Source organism: Chiloscyllium plagiosum, unplaced genomic scaffold (assembly GCF_037043375.1).
Source record: "Chiloscyllium plagiosum isolate Xiang-an unplaced genomic scaffold, Cpla_swu_hap1 HiC_scaffold_36, whole genome shotgun sequence".
NCBI lineage: Eukaryota > Metazoa > Chordata > Chondrichthyes > Orectolobiformes > Hemiscylliidae > Chiloscyllium > Chiloscyllium plagiosum.
This window is the reverse complement of record NW_028270174.1, coordinates 29,169,509-29,188,625: the sequence shown is the minus strand read 5'-3', so window position 1 is coordinate 29,188,625 and position 19,117 is coordinate 29,169,509. Positions and strand designations below refer to the sequence as shown.

Genomic DNA, 19,117 nt, shown 5'->3' with positions numbered 1-19,117 from the left:
ACATGTATCTCAATGAAAAAGGACAGAACATCCTGTTATCAGGAGGTGGCATGATGGCTTAGTGGTTAGTAGTGCTGCCTCACAGTGCTAGGGGTTCAATTCCTGTCTCAGAAGATAACTGTCTGTGTGAAATTTGTCCATTTTCCCCATCTCTGTGGGGATTTCCTCCCACAATTCAAAGATGTGCAGATTCGGTGAATTCAGGGATAGGTTCGGTGTAGGTTAGGTGCATTAGTCGGGGTAGTAGGTGGATGGGTCATGGTTCGGTGTGGACTTGTTGGGCTGAAGGGCCTGTTCCCACGCTGCTGGAATTCTAATTCTAACTCCTTCCAACAAAGAGTAGTGAAAATCTGGAACTCGCAGTTGGAGAAGCTGTCAAGGTTGGGATTTGATTTTTCAGGGTGGCACGGTGGCTCAGTGGTTAGCACTGCTGCCTCACAGTGCCAGTGACCCAGGTTCGAATCCTGCCTTGGGCAACTATCTGTGTGGAGTTTGCACATTCTCCTGATGGCTGTATGGGTTTCATCCGACAATCCAAAGATGTGCAGGTTTGGTGAATTGGTCATGCTAAATTGCCCATAGTGTTCAGGGATGTGTAGATTAGGTGCATTAGTAAAGGTTAAATGTAGAACAGTAGGATATGGGTCTGGATGGGTTACTCTTCGGAGGGTCGGTGTGGACTTGTTGGGCCGAATTCCACACTGTTGGAATTCTAAATAATTCTTCATATTGTTCCAAAATATTTCCCACCCCGTCGCCTGCCCAAGCGACAGCCACGCCCCTCAGACCCGTGGCTCCGTCAGCGTGGCCCTCTTGATTGACAGTTGGTGCGCGGCCCGTTCTGTGCTACGATTGGGTGGCCGGTCGCGCAGCCGCAGATTCGCGGGAGTGCTCGCGCCGGAGCCGTTGGCGGACGGAGAGAGACGACACCAGCCGCCATCTGCATCACGGTCGGCGGCGCAGACAGAGAGGGCCGTCTAAAATGCCGGCTTCCCGCGTTCTCCTGAGGTCGGCCCAGATCACTCGAGGTGAGTACGTGAGGCCGGACTCAAGGTCAGGAGAGGCCGGGCTGACATTGTCACCGGGGCCTGTCAGCCCGGGTCCTCCCCCAGCCTCAATCAGGGTTTCGATGTTGAATGTGTGGAGCCTCCCCCCTCTGCCTCCATCCCCTCCGCGCTGCAGTCCCGAGTTTTCGCTGAGACGTTAAACCAAGGTCCCATCTCTTGGTGGAATAAGGATGATAGTCTGAAATATCTGAAGTGTTGGTCATGTTCGACTCAAAAGTCGTTCATTTGTCTGCAAAGACCTGACGGTTTTCTGTTTACCTTCCCACACATCCATTGCGGAAAAAAGTTGGTCCTCGAATAATGCTGAGTTTTTATTTCTCCACTGCACCAACTGGATGTTTAGTTTAGAGTATGCACAGCTTCCTGAATATTAATTCTGAATGTGTATCCTTTTGTTGGAGTCAACCTGTGTCTGCTTGTCCTCCATTCGTAGTTTGAATTCATTTTAAGGCTTGTCTTTTTCTTATTGCCTCGATAAGATCACCTTTCTAACTTCCAGAGAAGGTGGTAAGCTTTGTTTTTAAATAGAATGTTTTAGTCTGGAATGCTGTAGCTAAGTAGGTGGTTCAAGTGGTTCTGTTTAAAAACTTTAACAGGTCATTGGATATATGCTTGTAAAGGTAAAATTTGATAACGCTTTAAGGTTTGATAAGTCTACTACCTCCCTTTAATATACTCTGCAATTCTTCCAAATCTGAAAAGCCAAGGATTCTTCAGTTCCACATATTTGGGCTTCTAAAGCATGTAATGATTAGAATGACACAACACCAGGTTATAAACCAACAGGTTTAATTGGAAGCACTAGCTTTTGGAGCGTCGCTCCTTCATCAGGTGATATATATTCCTGATGAAGGGTTTTTGCCCGAAATGTCAATTTTAGTACTGTTCGGATGCTGCCTGAACTGCTGTGATTTTCCAGCACCACTAATCTAAACTCTGGTTTCCAGCATCTGTAGTCATTGTTTTTACCTAATGATTAAAATGATCTAGTTCTGCAGAAGGATTACTCAACCTGAAATGTTAACTCTGATTTCTCTCCACAGATGCTGTGAGACCTGCTGAGCCTTTGCAGCAATTTCTGTTTTTGTTAATGATTAAAATTGTTTTTTTTTGTGCTGCTTCCCTGGAATGTTTGTGACCAGAAAACTACAATTTCATTGCACATTTCCCTAGTATCTTTTGGTTTCTGTCATTGCACTGCATTAGATTAGATTACTTACAATGTGGAAACAGGCCCTTCGGCCCAACAAGTCCACACCGACCCGCTGAAGCGTAACCCACCCAGACCCATTCCCCTACATTTACCCCTTCACCCAACACTACGGGCAATTTAGCATGGCCAATTCACCTAACCTGCACATTTTTGGATTGTGGGAGAAAACTGGAGCACCCGGAGGAAACCCACGCAGACACGGGGAGAATGTGCAAACTCCACACAGACGGTTGCCTGAGGTGGGAAATGAACCCGGGTCTCTGGCGCTGTGAGGTAGCAGTGCTAGCCACTGTGCCGCCCATTGGTTGGACTTAAAACGTGATGAACCTACAGAGGCTCCCTGATCTTTCTTGATTGCATACTTAATCATTTTCACAACATTTATGAAATACATATGTTGCCCACTTGATCCTTCCTGCAAGTAATACTCAACATTTACTTGTCAAATTTAATCTACTATTGTTCTATTCATATTTTGTCAAGGTCATTGTTCTTAATACTTCACCTACTGAGCTCTGTCTGCTAGTTCATTTAGATGTAAAAGATCCTCTGGAACACCAGAGGGGTCTTCTGGCTACCCATCATGAACCAATATTTCATGTTTCTTCAGCTATTTGTGCCTGTCTTTGTTTACATAACAAGTGTTACAATTCATTATTTGGAATTTTTTGAAATATTTAGACCCTGGATTATTTTCTAAAGTAATGCCTAAGATCTGCCTCTAAAAACTGAATCTCCACTCCATTCTCTCAAAACTCCATTCCATTTAGGATCTGCTATGTGCTCCTCTGCCATACTTAAATGAATTGCAGAGGTTTAATGCATTGATGAATGTATATATGAATGTGTAATATTTTTGTTCCGATACTATAATGTTACATTAAATTGCAGACATGCTTCCTCCTTTGTGGTCATGACTTTGTTTGCACCAAGCAGTTTGCAATGTCAGGTTACTGGCAGTGTTCAAAATTCATTTCCAGTTTCAGAGCATTGCTGAGAACCACAAGAAGCAAATTTGTTCTGAGCAGTAGATTTATGTTTTACAGCTGAGATATAAATGCAAGAGGTTTTCAAAAAGAACACCTGATCCAGCCCTCAAAAGTGTGGGTGATGTGATATATGTAGGCAGAGTAGAGTACTGAAGTGATAAAGTTAGGTCCACAATTTTAGCTTGGCAGGTGAAAGCAAGATTGTCTTCATAAGCAGATATAGTATTTAGCATGCCACTTGTTTCAAAGCCAAACAAAAAAGAAGCATGAAGGATTGCATCATGTTGGCACAAATGAAATTATGTGTAAAACTTGCTTTATTTAGTCTTTTGTATATAAACAAGTGGACACCATTATCTATGTAAAACCATAAGAAATAGGAGTATGCAGTTTGGCCCCTTGAGTCTGCTCCACCATTCAATAGGATCATAGCTGATCCAACGTTCCTCATATAAAAAACCTTAAGAAATAGAAATGGATTTTGGTGCTGGGTCCACTTCTTTTTATCATTTATATAAGTGATTTGAATGTAGGAGGAATGGTTAGTAAGTTTGCAAATGACACCAACGTTGATGGTACAGTGGTTGATGAAGAAGGTTATCTCCAAGTACAACAGGACCATCATCAGATAGGCTGTGGAGTGGCTGATGGAGTTTAATTTAGATAAATGTGAGTTGTTGCATTTTGGTAAAGCAAATCAGGGCAGGACATGTACACTTATGTAGGGTCCTGGGGAGTGTTGCTGAACTAGGAGACTTTAGGTGCAGGTTCACAGTTCCTTGAAGGTGGAGTCACAAATAGACAGGATAGTGAAGGTGGTGTTTGGTTTACATACCTCTGTTGATATAGGTTGTGTTGCAATGCGTTGAGTATAGACATTGGAATGACATGCTGCGGCTGTACAGGACATTAGTGAGGCCGTTTTTGAAATACTGCATTCAGTTCTGGTCTCCCTGATGTAGGAAAGATGTTGTGAAACTTAAAAGGGTACAGGAAAGATTTTCAAGGATGTTGCTGGGTTTGGAAAGTTTGAGCTATAGGCAAGAGGCTGAATAGCCTGGGGCTTTTGCCCTGTAGTGTCAGAGATTGAGGGATAACATTATAGAGATTTATGAAATCATGTGGGGAATGGATAGGATAAATTGCCAAAGTATTTTTCCCAAGGTAGGGGGGTCCAAAACTAGAGTGCATAGGTTTAAGGTGAGAGGGAAAGGATTTTAAAAGGGACCTGAGGAGTAACTTTCTCATGCAGCGGTGGTGCGTGTATGGAATGAATTGCCAGAGGAAGTGGTGGAGGCTGGTTTGATTACAAGATGTAAAAAACATCTGGTTGGATACCTGAATAGGAATGGTTTAGCGATATATGGGCCAAATGCTGGTAAATAAGGGGAGGTGATGGCCTTGTGGAACAAACACAGGACTGTTAATTCAGAGATCCAACTAATGTTTTGGGCACCCAGATTCAAATCTCACCATGGCACATTGTGGAATTTGAATTCAATAAAAATCTGGAATTAAGAGTCTAATGTTAACCATGAATCCATTGTCGATTGTCAGATAAATCCATCTGATTCACTAATGTCTTTTAGGGAAGGAAACTGCCATCCTTTCCTGGTCTGCCCTAAATACAACTCTCGATCCAGACCATGTGGCTGACTCTGATCTGCTCTCTAGGCAATTAGGAATTGGCAATAAATGCCGTCACCCCATGAATAAATAAAAGGAACTGCATTAATTCAGGATATCTGATTGGCATAGACAAGTCGGACCAAAGGATTTGTTTAGATACAATACCACTCTCTTACTCTATGTCATTACCCTGAACAATCCCTGTTGTGATGTGCTGAAGCTGAGATGACTGACCTCCAGCAACCACAGCTTTTTTTTTAGTGTCAGGAATAATTCCAACCTAATCACCAAAACTAATGGTGTTGGAGAGGTTACTAGTTCAAACTTCTATTTGCATTACTCACAACCCTGCTACTTTGGGTTTTTAGATGTCTGTTGTGTCTCTTTTGCAATATTACATCTATTTTGTTTATATAAATAATAAAGAACTTTTTTAATAGCAAAATGGATGGAGCACTGCTGTAGGCAATGTTTGAACAGTTTAGTAAATAAGCATATTTTCTGTTTTCAGTTTTGACTCGTTCTGCTTTCACTGCAAGGAAACCTGACTACACAAATCCCAACTGGTTGCGTGTTGGTCTAGCATTTGGAAGCACAATAGCACTGTGGGTGATGGTAAGTAATTCTGTAGAAATATCTGAAGGAAAAAGACAGGGGCAACTGTTTCAATAGTCAACACCTTACTTACCATAATAACTTCATTGTTAAACTAGAAAGCAAATGTATGACATTACAATTGTATGGTAAATGTGAAAATAAACATTTTCCAGTTTATGCAATAAGTAGAAAACTTTGAGTTCTGCTGTCATTAATAGTTTTGGAAAATTGGTGTGGCATAAGGAGAGGCTGCAAGTCAGAAGGCTGGATGTGGTGGGGGTGAGGTGGGGAGGAGTTCTCGGGATGCACCCAATTGGTTGTTTTTTGCACCTTCAATGTTAAAACAAAATTTATGACTTTAAATGAGATATTAGGCTTCAAACACTTGATTTAAAGCAGGCAATGGTAAACCGATGATGTGAAACAAAGATTCTGGTTCAGACTTTCTCAATATATAATCATGACAAAAGCAATGTTTCCATAAGCTGATTCAATGCTTCTTGGTGGTAAATTTGCACATTATGCTGACTCTGGCTCTGAAATTTGCACATTATGCATGCCATAAATGAGGTAACATGTCAATTAAACTTTTATTCTGAAGTGATCAACCAGAAGCCACACAATTCCCAATGCACTGACCTAGGAACTGCCAAAGTTGCTTAATATCAGACTGTTACATTTTTTAAAAACTTATCTATAAATGCATTTTTGGCCAATGCTACCATCAGGTGGAACATCATGTGCTCTTTTAAACTTGTGTTCAGTAATAAATCAGTGTAAATAAAGTCACCCTAGCCAAAGAATTGTAAGTACATTTTGTGGACTGGCACTAGGTAGCAAATATAAAGCTAAAAGGCTTTTGACTGATTTTTCTACCAAAAGAAATTTGGTAGATACTTAGAAGCTGATTGTACAAAACGTTTTTAAAATAAGAAACTGTTTAAACCTATTTGGAAGTTGGAATACACTTTAGTTTAATCACAATGTGCAGGCGAATGTCATTGAATGTTTGATTTGAATGTGTCTACAATTACTACAATGGTTACTTTAAATCAGAAATATTTTGCTTGATGAAACTTTGTATGCTTTCAATTACTATCGAGTAGTAGTGTGAGTACATGGGGCAACTGCGCATGTGCAGATGGATCACAGTACACCTATCTCCTGCATTTGGAATATGTACACGTTTATTTGCAAACAAAATAATTGCACAGAAGTAGAACAAGTTCACGATCACATTAATGCTTACTAAATACTGATTTGTCTGCAAATATTTCTTTTAAAAACGTCCTTTAAGAAACTTACACAGTATGATAATCTGTAAATTTGAGTAAAGCAGTCTTCAATAGACTTCTCAATGTGATGTTCCTAAATAGTTCAAATGATGTTTTGCACAGTGCAGAGTCCAGGTGTCACTTTCGACTCTTTAGAAATATTCTGAAGTACATATTTCATGTTCACCTGAACTTTGAATAGCAAGTTATCAATCAATCAAATTCTGATTGATAATGCCTGTATTTTATGTGAATCTACATCTTACCTGTAAGCTCATGCATATTTGACTTGCCAGAAATCAAAATCATGCATTTGACTGGAACTTAAAAAATTTTGCACAGTCCTTTAAATTGTAGTGTTTTAGTTTAGCTAAATCTTGAAAGCCATTGGAGCATTGTTTTGAAAATCACATTGTGATTCCCCTGCTACCAGTACCAGTCTAATCTCAGTGGTGGGAAAGTTATTGGAAAAATGTGAGGGACAGCATATATCATCACTTAAAGAGACACGGACCAATCAGGAATAGTCAGCATGGATTTGTTAAAGAAAGTTTGTGTTTGACAAATTTGATCCAACTTTCAGAAGAGGTAACCAGAAATGTTTCTGAGAATGATATATTTGATCTGATCTACAGGGGCTTTAACAAGACTTTTGATAATGCAGACAAGTTTAAAAAAAAAAGACCCTGTGCACTCCAAGGTAGATTAGCGTATTGGATCCAAAGTTTGCTAAAAGACAGGAAGGGGAGAGATGATTTTGTAACTGGAAGTCTGATTTCTGTGGGATACCACAGGGGTCAGTGCAGGGCCCTTGCTAGTTGTGGTCCGTATTAAGAATGGGTTTTAAATATTGGAGTATGATCAAGAAGTTTGCAAATGACAGGAAAATTGATAGCATGGTAAACATTGAGTTTAGCCATAAACTGGTGGAGGATATTAATGGACTGGTCAAGTGGCCAGACAGTGGCAAATGGAATTTTACATGGAAAATTGAGAGGTAATACATTTAATGAATCAAGATATTATGCTATCAATGGAAGCACTTGAAAAGTCCAGAAGATCAGACGGTTCATATCCACATATGGTGTTCATATCCACAGATCCCTGAAGATAGCAGGGTGGATAGATAAGAATGGTTAAGAAATATATGGGATACTTGCATTTAATATTAGTTGAGGCATAGAATACAAATGCAAAAAGGTTGTGCTGGAACTGTATAAAGTGCTAGTTAAGCCATAACTGGACTACTGCATGCCATTCTAGTCATCTCATTTTAGGAAGAATGTGATTGCACGTAGAGAGAAGGTCAGAGGAGATTTAGTGTGATGCAGCCTGTGCTTTAGGGTCTGAGCTGAGAAAAGATTAGATAAACTGGGACTGTTTTCCTTGGAGTAGCAAAGGTTGAGATGGTGGGAAGCTGATAAAAAGGTGTATAAAATTATTAGGGATATAGAGTGGATAGGGAGGCAGTTTTGTACATGAGTACAGGGCTCAATAAGATTTAAGGGGAGTATTGAGACAGTAGTTTGCAGAGTGTTGGGAGTCTGGAACTTGTTTTCTGAAAAGGTTGTTGAATCAAACTCTAACATTTAAGCAATACTTATTTTCAGTTGTGTTGCCAAAGCATTCAGAGAATTGGGCCAAGAACTGAAGACTTGTTGACTGGTTTAGACACAATGGGCCAAATAGCTTCCCTCTGAGTGTCTACAATAGAGAATCCTTCTTAACATCTGTCAAAAAGTATTTCTAATTTTTTCATAATAGAATGACTTTCTTTATCCAGAGTCGTCATTTTCGCCCTTTTAAGGTTGACTTCAAGTAGGTTTGCATCATGTGGATACTGTAGTAAGTTAATGCTTGAAAATCCCTGTGTGCTCTTTGTCAGTTCCTCCCTCCAGGCAAGGATAGTTTGCATTCTCTAATAACTGAGGAAAGTACTGTTTTTAGATGGCAATGTTTCAACTGAATTTGCAAAAGCAATGCTTGTGGCAGATCCCCTATTAACAGTGGGCTGCATTTTGGCTAGAAAATCATACGTGAGCCAACTGCTGCAATTTACTTGGGGAAGGCCCTTGCATTGAATAAATTTAGATGGTTGGTAGCATTTATTTTTCATTCATGGAATGTGGGCACCACTGACTATGTCAGCAATACACCTTTCACTGTACTCTTGTATTCCTATGTTTGAGTACATCTGGCAATAAAATTGAATTCTAAAAAGTTAGTTATCTTCCCTAAATTACTTTGGAACTGGTGGTGGTGGTGAACTGCCTTCTTGAATCACTGCAGTCCTTGGGTTGTAGGGGCACCCAAAGAGCTGTTACGAAGGAAGTTCCAGTACACACTGCTGCCACTGTGCATCGGTGGTGAAGAGAATGAACGTTGAAGTCAAGTCTGTGAAGGTGGATGCGTTGCTCATCAAGTAGACTGCTTTGTACTGTATGGTTTCAAGCTTCTTGTTGTAGCTGCACGCATCTAGGTAGCTGGAGCATAACCTTGTGAACAGGGGGCAGACATTAAAGTGATAGTTGAATTATTTGCTACAGAGATCTTAGCATTTGACTATCTCTTGTAATCACAGTATTTATATTGCCTGTCCATTTCAGTTTCTGGCCACTGATAGCCGATAGTCATTGTTATTGGGGATTTAGCAATAATAATGCTGTTGAATTTCAATGGGTGGATGGTTAGATTCTGTTTTGTTGGAGATGGTCATTGCTTTGCACTTGTCACATAGGCTGATTTCTGGTAGGTAACATTTAAGTCTGGATGTTGACCATGTCTTGATGTATGTTTATCTGGACTGCTATAATACCTGAGGAGTCATGAATGATGTTGAACATAGTGTGTTCATCAGCAAATATCTTCACTTCAGACCTTATGGAGGGAAGATGAAGCAGCAAAAGACGGTTGGGCCTAGGACACTATCCTGAGGAGCGACTTTTAGTGACCATCGCCATCTTCCTTTCTTCTAGGTATGATGCAGTCCCCGACTTCCCATTGACTCTTGATGTGTTGGAGACAAATGCTGCCTTGATGTTAAAGGCAGTCACTTTCATCTCATTTTGAGTTCAGCTCTTTTGTGTATGTTACAGCCTTGGTCCAGTTAAGGTCAGGAGATGAGTTACCCTGGTAGAACCTAAATTGAGCATGACTGAGCAAGTTATTGCTATGAAATTGCCACTTGGCAGCACTGTCAACAATCCCTCTGTCATAGAGTTATACAGCACTGAAAAAGACCCTTCGGTCCAACTTGTCCATGCCAACCAGATATCCTAAACTGATTAGTCCCATTTACCAGTATTTGGCATACATCCCTCGAAACCCTTCTTTCCTATTTATGTGCCCATCCAGATGCCTTTTAAATATTGTAATTATACCTGCGTCCACTGGCAGCTTATTCCATACACACACCACTCTCCGCGTGGAAAATGTTGTTCCTCAGATCCTTTTTCAACCCTCCCTTCTTACCTTATACCTATGCCCTCTAGATTTAGACTCTCCTACCCTGGGAAAAGACCATGGCCATTCACCCTACCCATGCCCCTCATGATTTTATAAACCTCTAAGATCACCCTCGGCCTCCAATGCTCCAGCGAAAAAAGCCACAATCTATTCAACCTGTCCCTATAGTTCAAACTCTGTCACTTTGCTGTTCGAGAGTAGACTGAAAGGTGGTAACTGGCTGTATTGGATTTGACTGAAATTTTATGGGCAAGATATAATTGGGCAATTGAGGATTTTTGTTGCATTGTGGTAGTGTCCCGATTCAAGTACCACCTGCACCAGCTGTGTCACAACATGTCTGAATAGGTTGATTAAAATACTTATAACTAGGCAATTTTCCACACTGTTAGGTAGATGCATATCACCAGTGACATGCATTACCCAATGACAGATGGAGGAAAGAACCATTCATATGTACTTCCAATTATTATGTGGTGTTTGTTCAGATTAGTCCTGTCATGAATGGTCATTAGTAACAATTGATTGCTGCTCAATTGTTTTATAAAGGATCTTTTAAAAAATTAACATTTCTGTTAGGACAAATTTATAGAAATGTCATTCAGAATGGATGTACCACTCTATAGCAGAGTCCATTTTCTGACCTTTGTTAGTTTGAATTGTCCTGCATTTACTATTTGTGTAAAGTCTCTCATCTTTCTTTCTCGCCTCCTTCAATGCATGCCATACATAAGAAAACAAATTTGTTTTGAGCAATCACTACCAAAGACCATGGTCTATACCTTGTGCCTTGCCCCCAACAATCTTGTGTGTTCATTCAGGCCTTAGTGGCCATCATTCATGTGTAACTATCAGAAGTAGAAAGGAGTTAACAATATAAAACCTCATGTTAATCTCTCAATACTGAGAGTTACTGGACAATATGCAGGAAACATACCCAATTTATCTGTTCCTTACAGATTTAAAAACTCACGCTAAGATAGCATTTTCAAGAAATGAATTGGAATGCTTTTGTTTCCTTCTCCCCTTTTTTAGGGGTACTTCTGTCTCTCCATTTTTTTCCTATTTAAAAACTGGCATGGTATGATCCTGTGGTCAGCAATATGGATGCATTGAAGCATTTAACAGTGCTTTGCTGCTGCCCCACCCATTGAAGACTAACACTACAAGTTAGAGATTTGCAAAACATAAAGCTCATTTATGAAACTGACAGTTTATTCATTCATTTGATTAAGTTCATTCAGTTGATTAAGTTCATTGTATGAAATACCTTTATGAAAGTATTCTCTACAAGTCGAGTTTATTGTGCAACATTCTGTTAAATGTTCAGCTCTTCAACCAACATGAACATGATGTCCAAGAATACAAAGCACATCATGGAATCAAGTAACTGACCAACTGCCATTCTATGCACAGTAAGTACAAAAATTCAATATATGTTTAGAATGAGACAAATTCAGCAAGGAATTTGTCACATTGCCATTGTTTAGGAGGTTGTTCAAAGCTACCTTTCATCTAAGAAAGTCATGATCAAACTGTACAATATACTGGACAGATTGTGCCTTTAATGTTGCATCCATTTGAATGCTATGTCCACTTTGCTGACTAACTAGGAAAGGTTTGCTTGTGGGAGACGATACACAAGGCTGTTCTGACTATCAGGGATCTGAATAATGAGAATAGCGGGTACCTAAGAGATCATTTAATAGAGTTTAAGGCATTGAAGGGGAAGAAAAACATGAACCCAAATACTGCTCTGAGTTGAGTTGAGGGTTATAAAAAGGTGACACATTTTCAAGCTAGTAAAACATAAAGTTTAGACTCATCTCAGGAAGTCCTCAGCATGAACAATGTACTTCCAGAGTGATTCCACCTCTTTCTCAGACTGTTGTCTCAGCCTCCACTGGCTTGTAAGCATCAAATAGGTATCTTGTTTGTTCTGATGATTAGTCACTGAGCCCAAAAAGTGGACTGTGCTTTCTCTCCACAGATGCTGCCAGACTGGCTGAGTTTATCTAGCAATTTCTGTTTTTGTTTTAGGTATCATTTTTGGCCTTGAGCTGGACAGCTGAAGCTACATGTCCCATCATGAGGATTACATGCCTCCACCTCCAATTAGGGAGATTTAAACCAATCTTTGGATAAGCACATGGATGATGATGGGATACTGTAGGGGGACGAGCTGAGAATAGTTCACAGATCGGCGCAACATCGAGGGCCAAAAGGGCCTGTTCTGCGCTGTATCGTTCTGTGTTCTATAATGCCTGCCTTATTCCATCTTCTTTGAAACAGTAAACCAAGTTTTTGTTGATTTCAAACTCCACTGTTACAATGTTCCCTAATCATCCTTCCATCTTCATCCTCAAACTTGACATCATTCAAACTTTGGTTGCCTGTATCTTAAACCTATGCTATGTCCTGTTCACTATTACCCCATATGCTCGTTGATCTACTTCGGCTGCTGTCTACCCTTCCATTGATTTTAACATTCCCATCTTCGTATTACATATGTACAAGAGTAGGCCATTCAACTCCACAAAAACTGCCAGCAAATTAGATTGCAGATGATCTGTAGACAGATTTTGGCAAGTCAATGGTAATTAGCATGGTCATGGTCACTGAAACATGCTAAACATGTGCCATCACCTGCTCTGACAGGATTAGTACCTGTCACCAGGGCATTAGCTTACTAGTCCAGTAATATTGCCACTAAACCACCAGCTCCCAGAATTAAGAGAGCAAATTTATGCATATCCTAGCCCTCTTTCTCTTCCCTGTTGGCCTCATTTTCTTCCTTACCTGATTTACACCTTTTACCCCTTTTTTATCCTGAAGAGTCTGACTTATGTTGGATAGATGGCTGAGTCTCAAACATCTTTGGGTAACCTGGCTAAGATATCATGATTTGTGTTGATAATTAATATTCATGGGCTATTGGACCATGGGGCAAGTTAACTCTATCTCTAATAAGTGCAATCAAGATTTCTAACTTTAGGGGCGGCATCATAGCTCAGTGGTTAGCACTGCTACCTCACAGCGCTACGGACCTGGGTTTGATTCCAACTTCGGGTGACTGTGTAGAGTTTGCGCATTGTCTACATGGATTTCCTCCCACAGTCCAAAGATGTGCAGGTTAGGTGAATTGGCCATGCTAAATTGCCCGTAGTTTTCAGGGATGTGTAGGTTAGCTGCATTAGTCAGGGGTAAATGTGGGAAGGTTGGGAACTGGGTGGGTTGCTCTTTGAATGGTTGGTGCGGATTTGTTGGGCGAAAGGGCCTGTTTCCACACTGTAGGGATTCTAATTCTAATTCTTTGCTGCCCTTCATTGTTTTAGTTTGTATTTCTGTAGATGTGTAATGCCCCTGGCTGTCATACAATGAGAAACAAAGTTGAGGTAATTTCCCTGAGAATCTGTAGTAGAACAGGATGAAAGTTGTAATGTTGTCAGCTGTTGTAGAATAGTACTGGATCACATGGTCACTTTCCTAGTAAATTCATGGGACAAGTCTTCAATTTAAAAAAAAATAACTTTTTTTTCTCTCTACAGTACTTAGAAATAATTAATTGAAGGAACACTGGCTTATGATACAGTACATCAGGAAGATGAAAACCATTTGTCAAATGAAAAGCTTGAATTGACACCTTGAATTACCTTTACTTATTCTTAATAAAACAGACTCATTCTGGAATAAGTGAAGAGAAAAAAATCTATCTGTGCCTCATTCAGTGTCAGCATTGTAATATTTTTGTGAAAATTGTGAAATGTACCATCTGTTGTAAACTGAAATGTTCCTGTGGTGAATAATAAATGTAGTGGAAGGTCTTACTCAGTGTTGTACTTGGGCTTTTTTTGAAATAAATCTGTTTTCATTGATATATATTGCCTTGAGAGTTCTAACAATTTTTCCATCTCTGTTTAATTCTTTGCTACCACCATAGTTCTTAACCACCTGCCTCTCCCTGACATGCACATTTCCCAATCAAACAAGAAATGATTATTTGCTGCTTGTTGTGAAGATGGACTAATTTCTACTTTGTCTTTTTTCATAAATATAAATTCCTTGTCCTCAAAGTAGCTTGGTTGACATCAATGATTCCTATAAAGGTTGAATTGGTTGTGTGTCACTATCTCCAGTGCTCTGCTGACTTCCCAGCACATTTGTTCAGTGTTGTATATTTTATCTTTTTTGTTAATTCATGAGATGTGAGCATCATGGGCAAGCCCAGCTTTGCCCATCTCTTCTACTTGAACAAAGTGGTAGTGAAGCACTTCTTGAATCACTACAGTCAGTGTGCATTAGATATACTCTCAGATCTGTTAAGAAAGGATTTCCCAGATTGTGTGCCTCCAACAGTGAATAAATGACGATTACAGGCTGTTTTCATCCATCTACACATCTTCAGCCAGGAGTCACTCTATAATAAGTTGGAGTTCTGACTAATTTGTTCCTCCCCCCTCGTCCAAGCATCCAAATTAAGAACATGAGAACATTATTGGCAATTTTGAAGAAAGTGAAAGAGGTGAGATTAGAAGTGTGTGAAATGGATCAGATGTGAGGACTCTTTGCGTGGGTTTCCTCCAGGTGCTCCAGTTTCCTCCCACGGTCCAATGAAAGTGGGGGAATCCTTTTTGAAGAGAAAGAAAAATGCATCAGGAAAATTGTGTACAGTTGCATGTCAGGACTGATGCAATGTGGAAAGAAGAACTGAAAATCAAATTGCTACTTGCAGGAAGCAGGATCTGAGAAAGTGTGCTGGAGATAGCTGTAGAAATTTGTTTATATAAATATTAGTTGATAGCCTATTCAAATAAATAGAGGAGGAAAGGGTCAGAACGAGCCATGTGAAAGTAAGTAAAGAATAGAAACTGAAAACAAAAGTTAATGAAGTTTTTTGAGTGCAAACTAAGAGCAGGGGATGGCACCAATACAATAATCAATGGGCCACTAAACAGTTGAGGGCGAGAACACAAGTAGGACTGGGACAAGAAATGTTTTACATATTTGACAAATGTAGGGCCGCATGGTGGCTCAGTGGTTAGCACTGTTGCTTCACAACGCCAGGGACACTGGTTTGATTCCCCCCCGCCTTGGGCGACTGTCTGTGTGGAGTTTGCAGATTCTCCCCATGTCTGCGTTTGCTTTCCTCCCACACTGCAAAGATATGCAGGTTAACTGGATTAGCCATTGCCTGTAGTGTCTAGGGAGGTGCAGGCTAGGTGGGTTAGCCATGAGAAAAGCAGGGACAGGGTAGAGGTGGTGGGTCTGGATGAGATGTTCCTCAGAGGGTTGCTGTGGACTTGAAGGGCCTTGTACACTGTAGGGATTCTGTGATTCAAAAAGTTGGCACTATTAGAATCTGTTTGGGTACCCATAGCAACACCTCTTATTCAGAGGAAAAGAGATAAATTAAAGGAGAAACTGCAATGGGAGAATCAGTCGGCTTGATGGCAGAAGGTGTTAGTGGCTATGTGCAGTCAGCTGCATAGCTCAGTCAGTATACTAATGCAGATGGCATCATTGACTTCTGATTCTGGAGTTTGTTACCATGCACAGACCTCAGAGGTCCAGAAGAAAAGGAATAATGTGGATCACTTTTTTTTGGGTACCTACTCAAAGATTTAAGTGGAGAGATTTCAGACCAGGACACTCTGGGGATAGTGTATAGAGAGATTGGACATCTACAGGGAACGGCAGGCAATTAGAAACTGGAAGTTGTTGAAATGGCCTCTGATATCAGAAGAGTCACTGCTGCTGAGGAGAGATGAAAAAGAGAGCAAACTTAGTCATGATAGGAAGAAATACATTCAGTTGTGTAACACAAGTTGAAGTGTTGGAATGGTGACCACAGTCCTGCTTGTAGGAAAAACAAGTCAGCTGTTCAGGGTTGGACTATGAGGTAGGAAACTCTGGAAGTGAGATTTTCAAAGGACATAAGGAAGATGAGATCAAGCTTTCTATTAATAGTCTCCATGATGAAATAGGAGAAAGTGAGGCCTGTAGATTTTGGAAATCAGAGTTGAAAAGTGTGGCGCTGGAAAGGCACAACAGGTCAGGCAGCATCCGAGGAACAGTAGAATCAACGTTTCAGGCATAATTCCTTCATCGGATGAAGGGCTTATGCCTGAAACATTGATTATCCTGCTCCTTGGATGCTGCCTGACCTGCTCTACTTTTCCAGCACCACACTTTTCAACTCTGATCTCCAAAATCTACAGGCCTCACTTTCTCCTATTTCATCATGGAGACTATTAATAGAAAGCTTGATCTCATTTTCCTTAAATGGTGCTGTACATTACAAGATGAAATTTGACAAGTTTTGTTAAGGCACGGTGGCACAGTGGTGAGCACTGCTGCCTCACAGTGCCAGAGACCTGGGTTTCAATTCCCACCTCGGCAACTATCTGTGTGGAGTTTGCACATTCTCCCCGTGTCTGTGTGGGTTTCCTCCGGGTGCTCCGGTTTCCTCCCACAGTCCAAAAGATGTCTGGGTTAGGTGAATTGGCCATGTTTAATTGCCTTAGTGTTAGGTGAAGGGGTAAATGTAGGGGAATGGGTCTGGGTGGGTTGCTGTTCAGAGGGTCAGTGTAAACTTGTTGGGCTGAAGGGCCTGTTTCCACACTGTACGTAATCTAATCATGGCACGACCAACTGTAGCACCCTGGAGTCTAGACTACCACATGCAACACAAGATGAAGAATTTTCTTATAATGCTGAATGCCCCTAATTATGCATTTATTTGTTTTGGGGACTGGGGAGAATTTTATTTTGACCTTTATGCTCAATGTTTGGCTATCAAGTATCACGAGATGAACGTGCCAAGCTTTCTCCTCTTGGAGGCTGGACTTGATATGGCTGAGGGCCACTAATTTTTAATATTAGCTCAGTTGGCTGGATGGCCAGTTGTGAACACAGAGCGATGCCAATATTGTGGGTTTGATTCCTGCAGTGACTGATGTTACCATGAAGCACTCCTCTTCTCAATCACTTTGGCCTGAGGCATGGTGACCCTCAGCTTAAACCACCACCAGTCATGTTTCTGTAATGAGAGAGCAGCCCCATGGGACAATGGTAACTTTACCTTATTTTTTTCTGGCATCATCTTTTAACTTTGTCATTCTTCAGATGAGACAATGCGGCCATCACAGCTTGGTTTGATTCGATGATTACCTGATGTACTTGATGGTAGCTTAGACTGCCAGGGACTTGGTTTTGATTTCATTCTTGAGCAACTGCCTGTGTGGAGTTTGCACATCTCCCCGTGTCTGTGTGGATTTCCTCCAGGTGCTCTGGTTTCCTCCCACAGTCCAAAGATAGGCAGGCTAGGTGGATGAGCAATGCTAAGTTTTCCCACAGTGTCCAGGGATGTACAAGCTAGGTGGATTAGCCATGGTTAATGTAGAGTTACAGGGATACGGTAAGGGGCAAGGTGGGACTGGCTGGTTTGCTCTTCAAAGCGTTGGTGTGGACCAGATGGGCTGAATGACCTGCTTCCATGCTGTCTACCCAGCTGCACCTTCCAGCAGAAATGACGGCTGATTTTTCTTTCTTAGAAAGGAGGTCATGAGACCAGTTACAGCACTCTAACTGCTGCCTTTTCTGAGATCAGCTAACAGTAGAGTCCTTACAGAAGAGTGGCATTTGTTGAAAGACTTTACACATACAAATCAATGTACATCTCTATAATAATTCAAATACCTTGGTCTTGATTCCTACAGTGAAGTTCCTGATGAGATTGACCAATGATTTTATTTGTATTTTAAAATGACCCATTGGGATAAAATTAGTATATTACAATACTAGTATTATTGCAGTATGGAATTTTTTTAATGTTACCTGAAAAGATAAGTAAGCAAATATAAGTGAATTATGTGCCATTGTACTGAGCAACAGAGCAGAATTTCATAGATTTTAGCTTAAATTGCAACCCTTTTGGAAATTCAAAAACTAATTGGGCTTATGATGATGGCTTCAGTTTTCCTTGATATTGATACAAAATAATTGAAAACATTAAATAATCTCTATTTTATAAAACACCAACTTTGAGAAAAATGAGATGTCTTTCAGAAAATAGGCAAGAGCTGTTGGTTTATTCTATATAAAAGTATGCTTTACAAAAGAAAAGGATTTATGTCAAAAGGAAATAAAGAGTAGCAATCTAGCCATCATTCATGTTGGTACAAATAACATTAGTCAGACTTGAAAGGAGTTTCTGCTAAAAGAATTTGAACAGTTGGAAGCGTAATTAAAAAGCCACAATCTTTAACATAAGGACCTACCTGATCCATGAGCAAACTGTCATGGGTAAATAAAGTCAAAGACTTAAATATATGGCCCAAAGATTGGTGTGAGTGGAATCAGTTTTATCGGCCACTGGCACCAATATTGGGTACAAGGAAGCTGTTTCAGTACATAGTGATTCACGTAAACCATACTGGGACCAGTGCCCTGGTGAAACAAGTAAACAGAGCTGTAGAGAGGACTTTAAACTAATTAGAGGTGGGGAAATTTTGGTAGATGGGAAATTAAGTCTTACAAAGCACCACAGGAAGTGCACTGGCACCTTTCCCTGCCACAGCAAGATGTGCAATAACTGCACCCATACCATTTCTCTCACCTGTGTCCAAGGCCCCAAAGGATCCTTCCACATTCATCAGAAATTTACCTGTACCTCTACCAATGTCACCAACTGCATCTGTTGCACACAGTTTGGTCTCCTCCACATCTCTATGATTTGATTCTTACGTCCCTGGGTAAGAATGGTTGGCTTCTTACCTTCCCAGCATTCTTCTTTCTCAGTGGGATGCATTTTTGTTGTGAGCTGTGAACTATTTTCTTAAACATGCTCTATCTGCGATTACAGAGGAACCTCTATTATCCGAA

The 19,117-nt window shown here is 40.5% G+C and overlaps 1 protein-coding gene across 1 annotated transcript; it reads left to right on the top strand.

Annotated features, from left to right (window-relative positions):
- The first annotated feature begins 869 nt into the window (after positions 1–869).
- Positions 870–14,113, top strand: ndufc1 (NADH:ubiquinone oxidoreductase subunit C1). Its single transcript, XM_043674101.2, has 4 exons — positions 870–1,028; positions 5,410–5,513; positions 11,565–11,649; positions 13,783–14,113. Exons 1-3 carry the CDS (start codon positions 983–985, stop codon positions 11,622–11,624), a joined length of 210 nt encoding a protein of 69 aa, XP_043530036.1. The 5' UTR covers positions 870–982; the 3' UTR covers positions 11,625–11,649; positions 13,783–14,113.
- Positions 14,114–19,117: the final 5,004 nt, after the last annotated feature.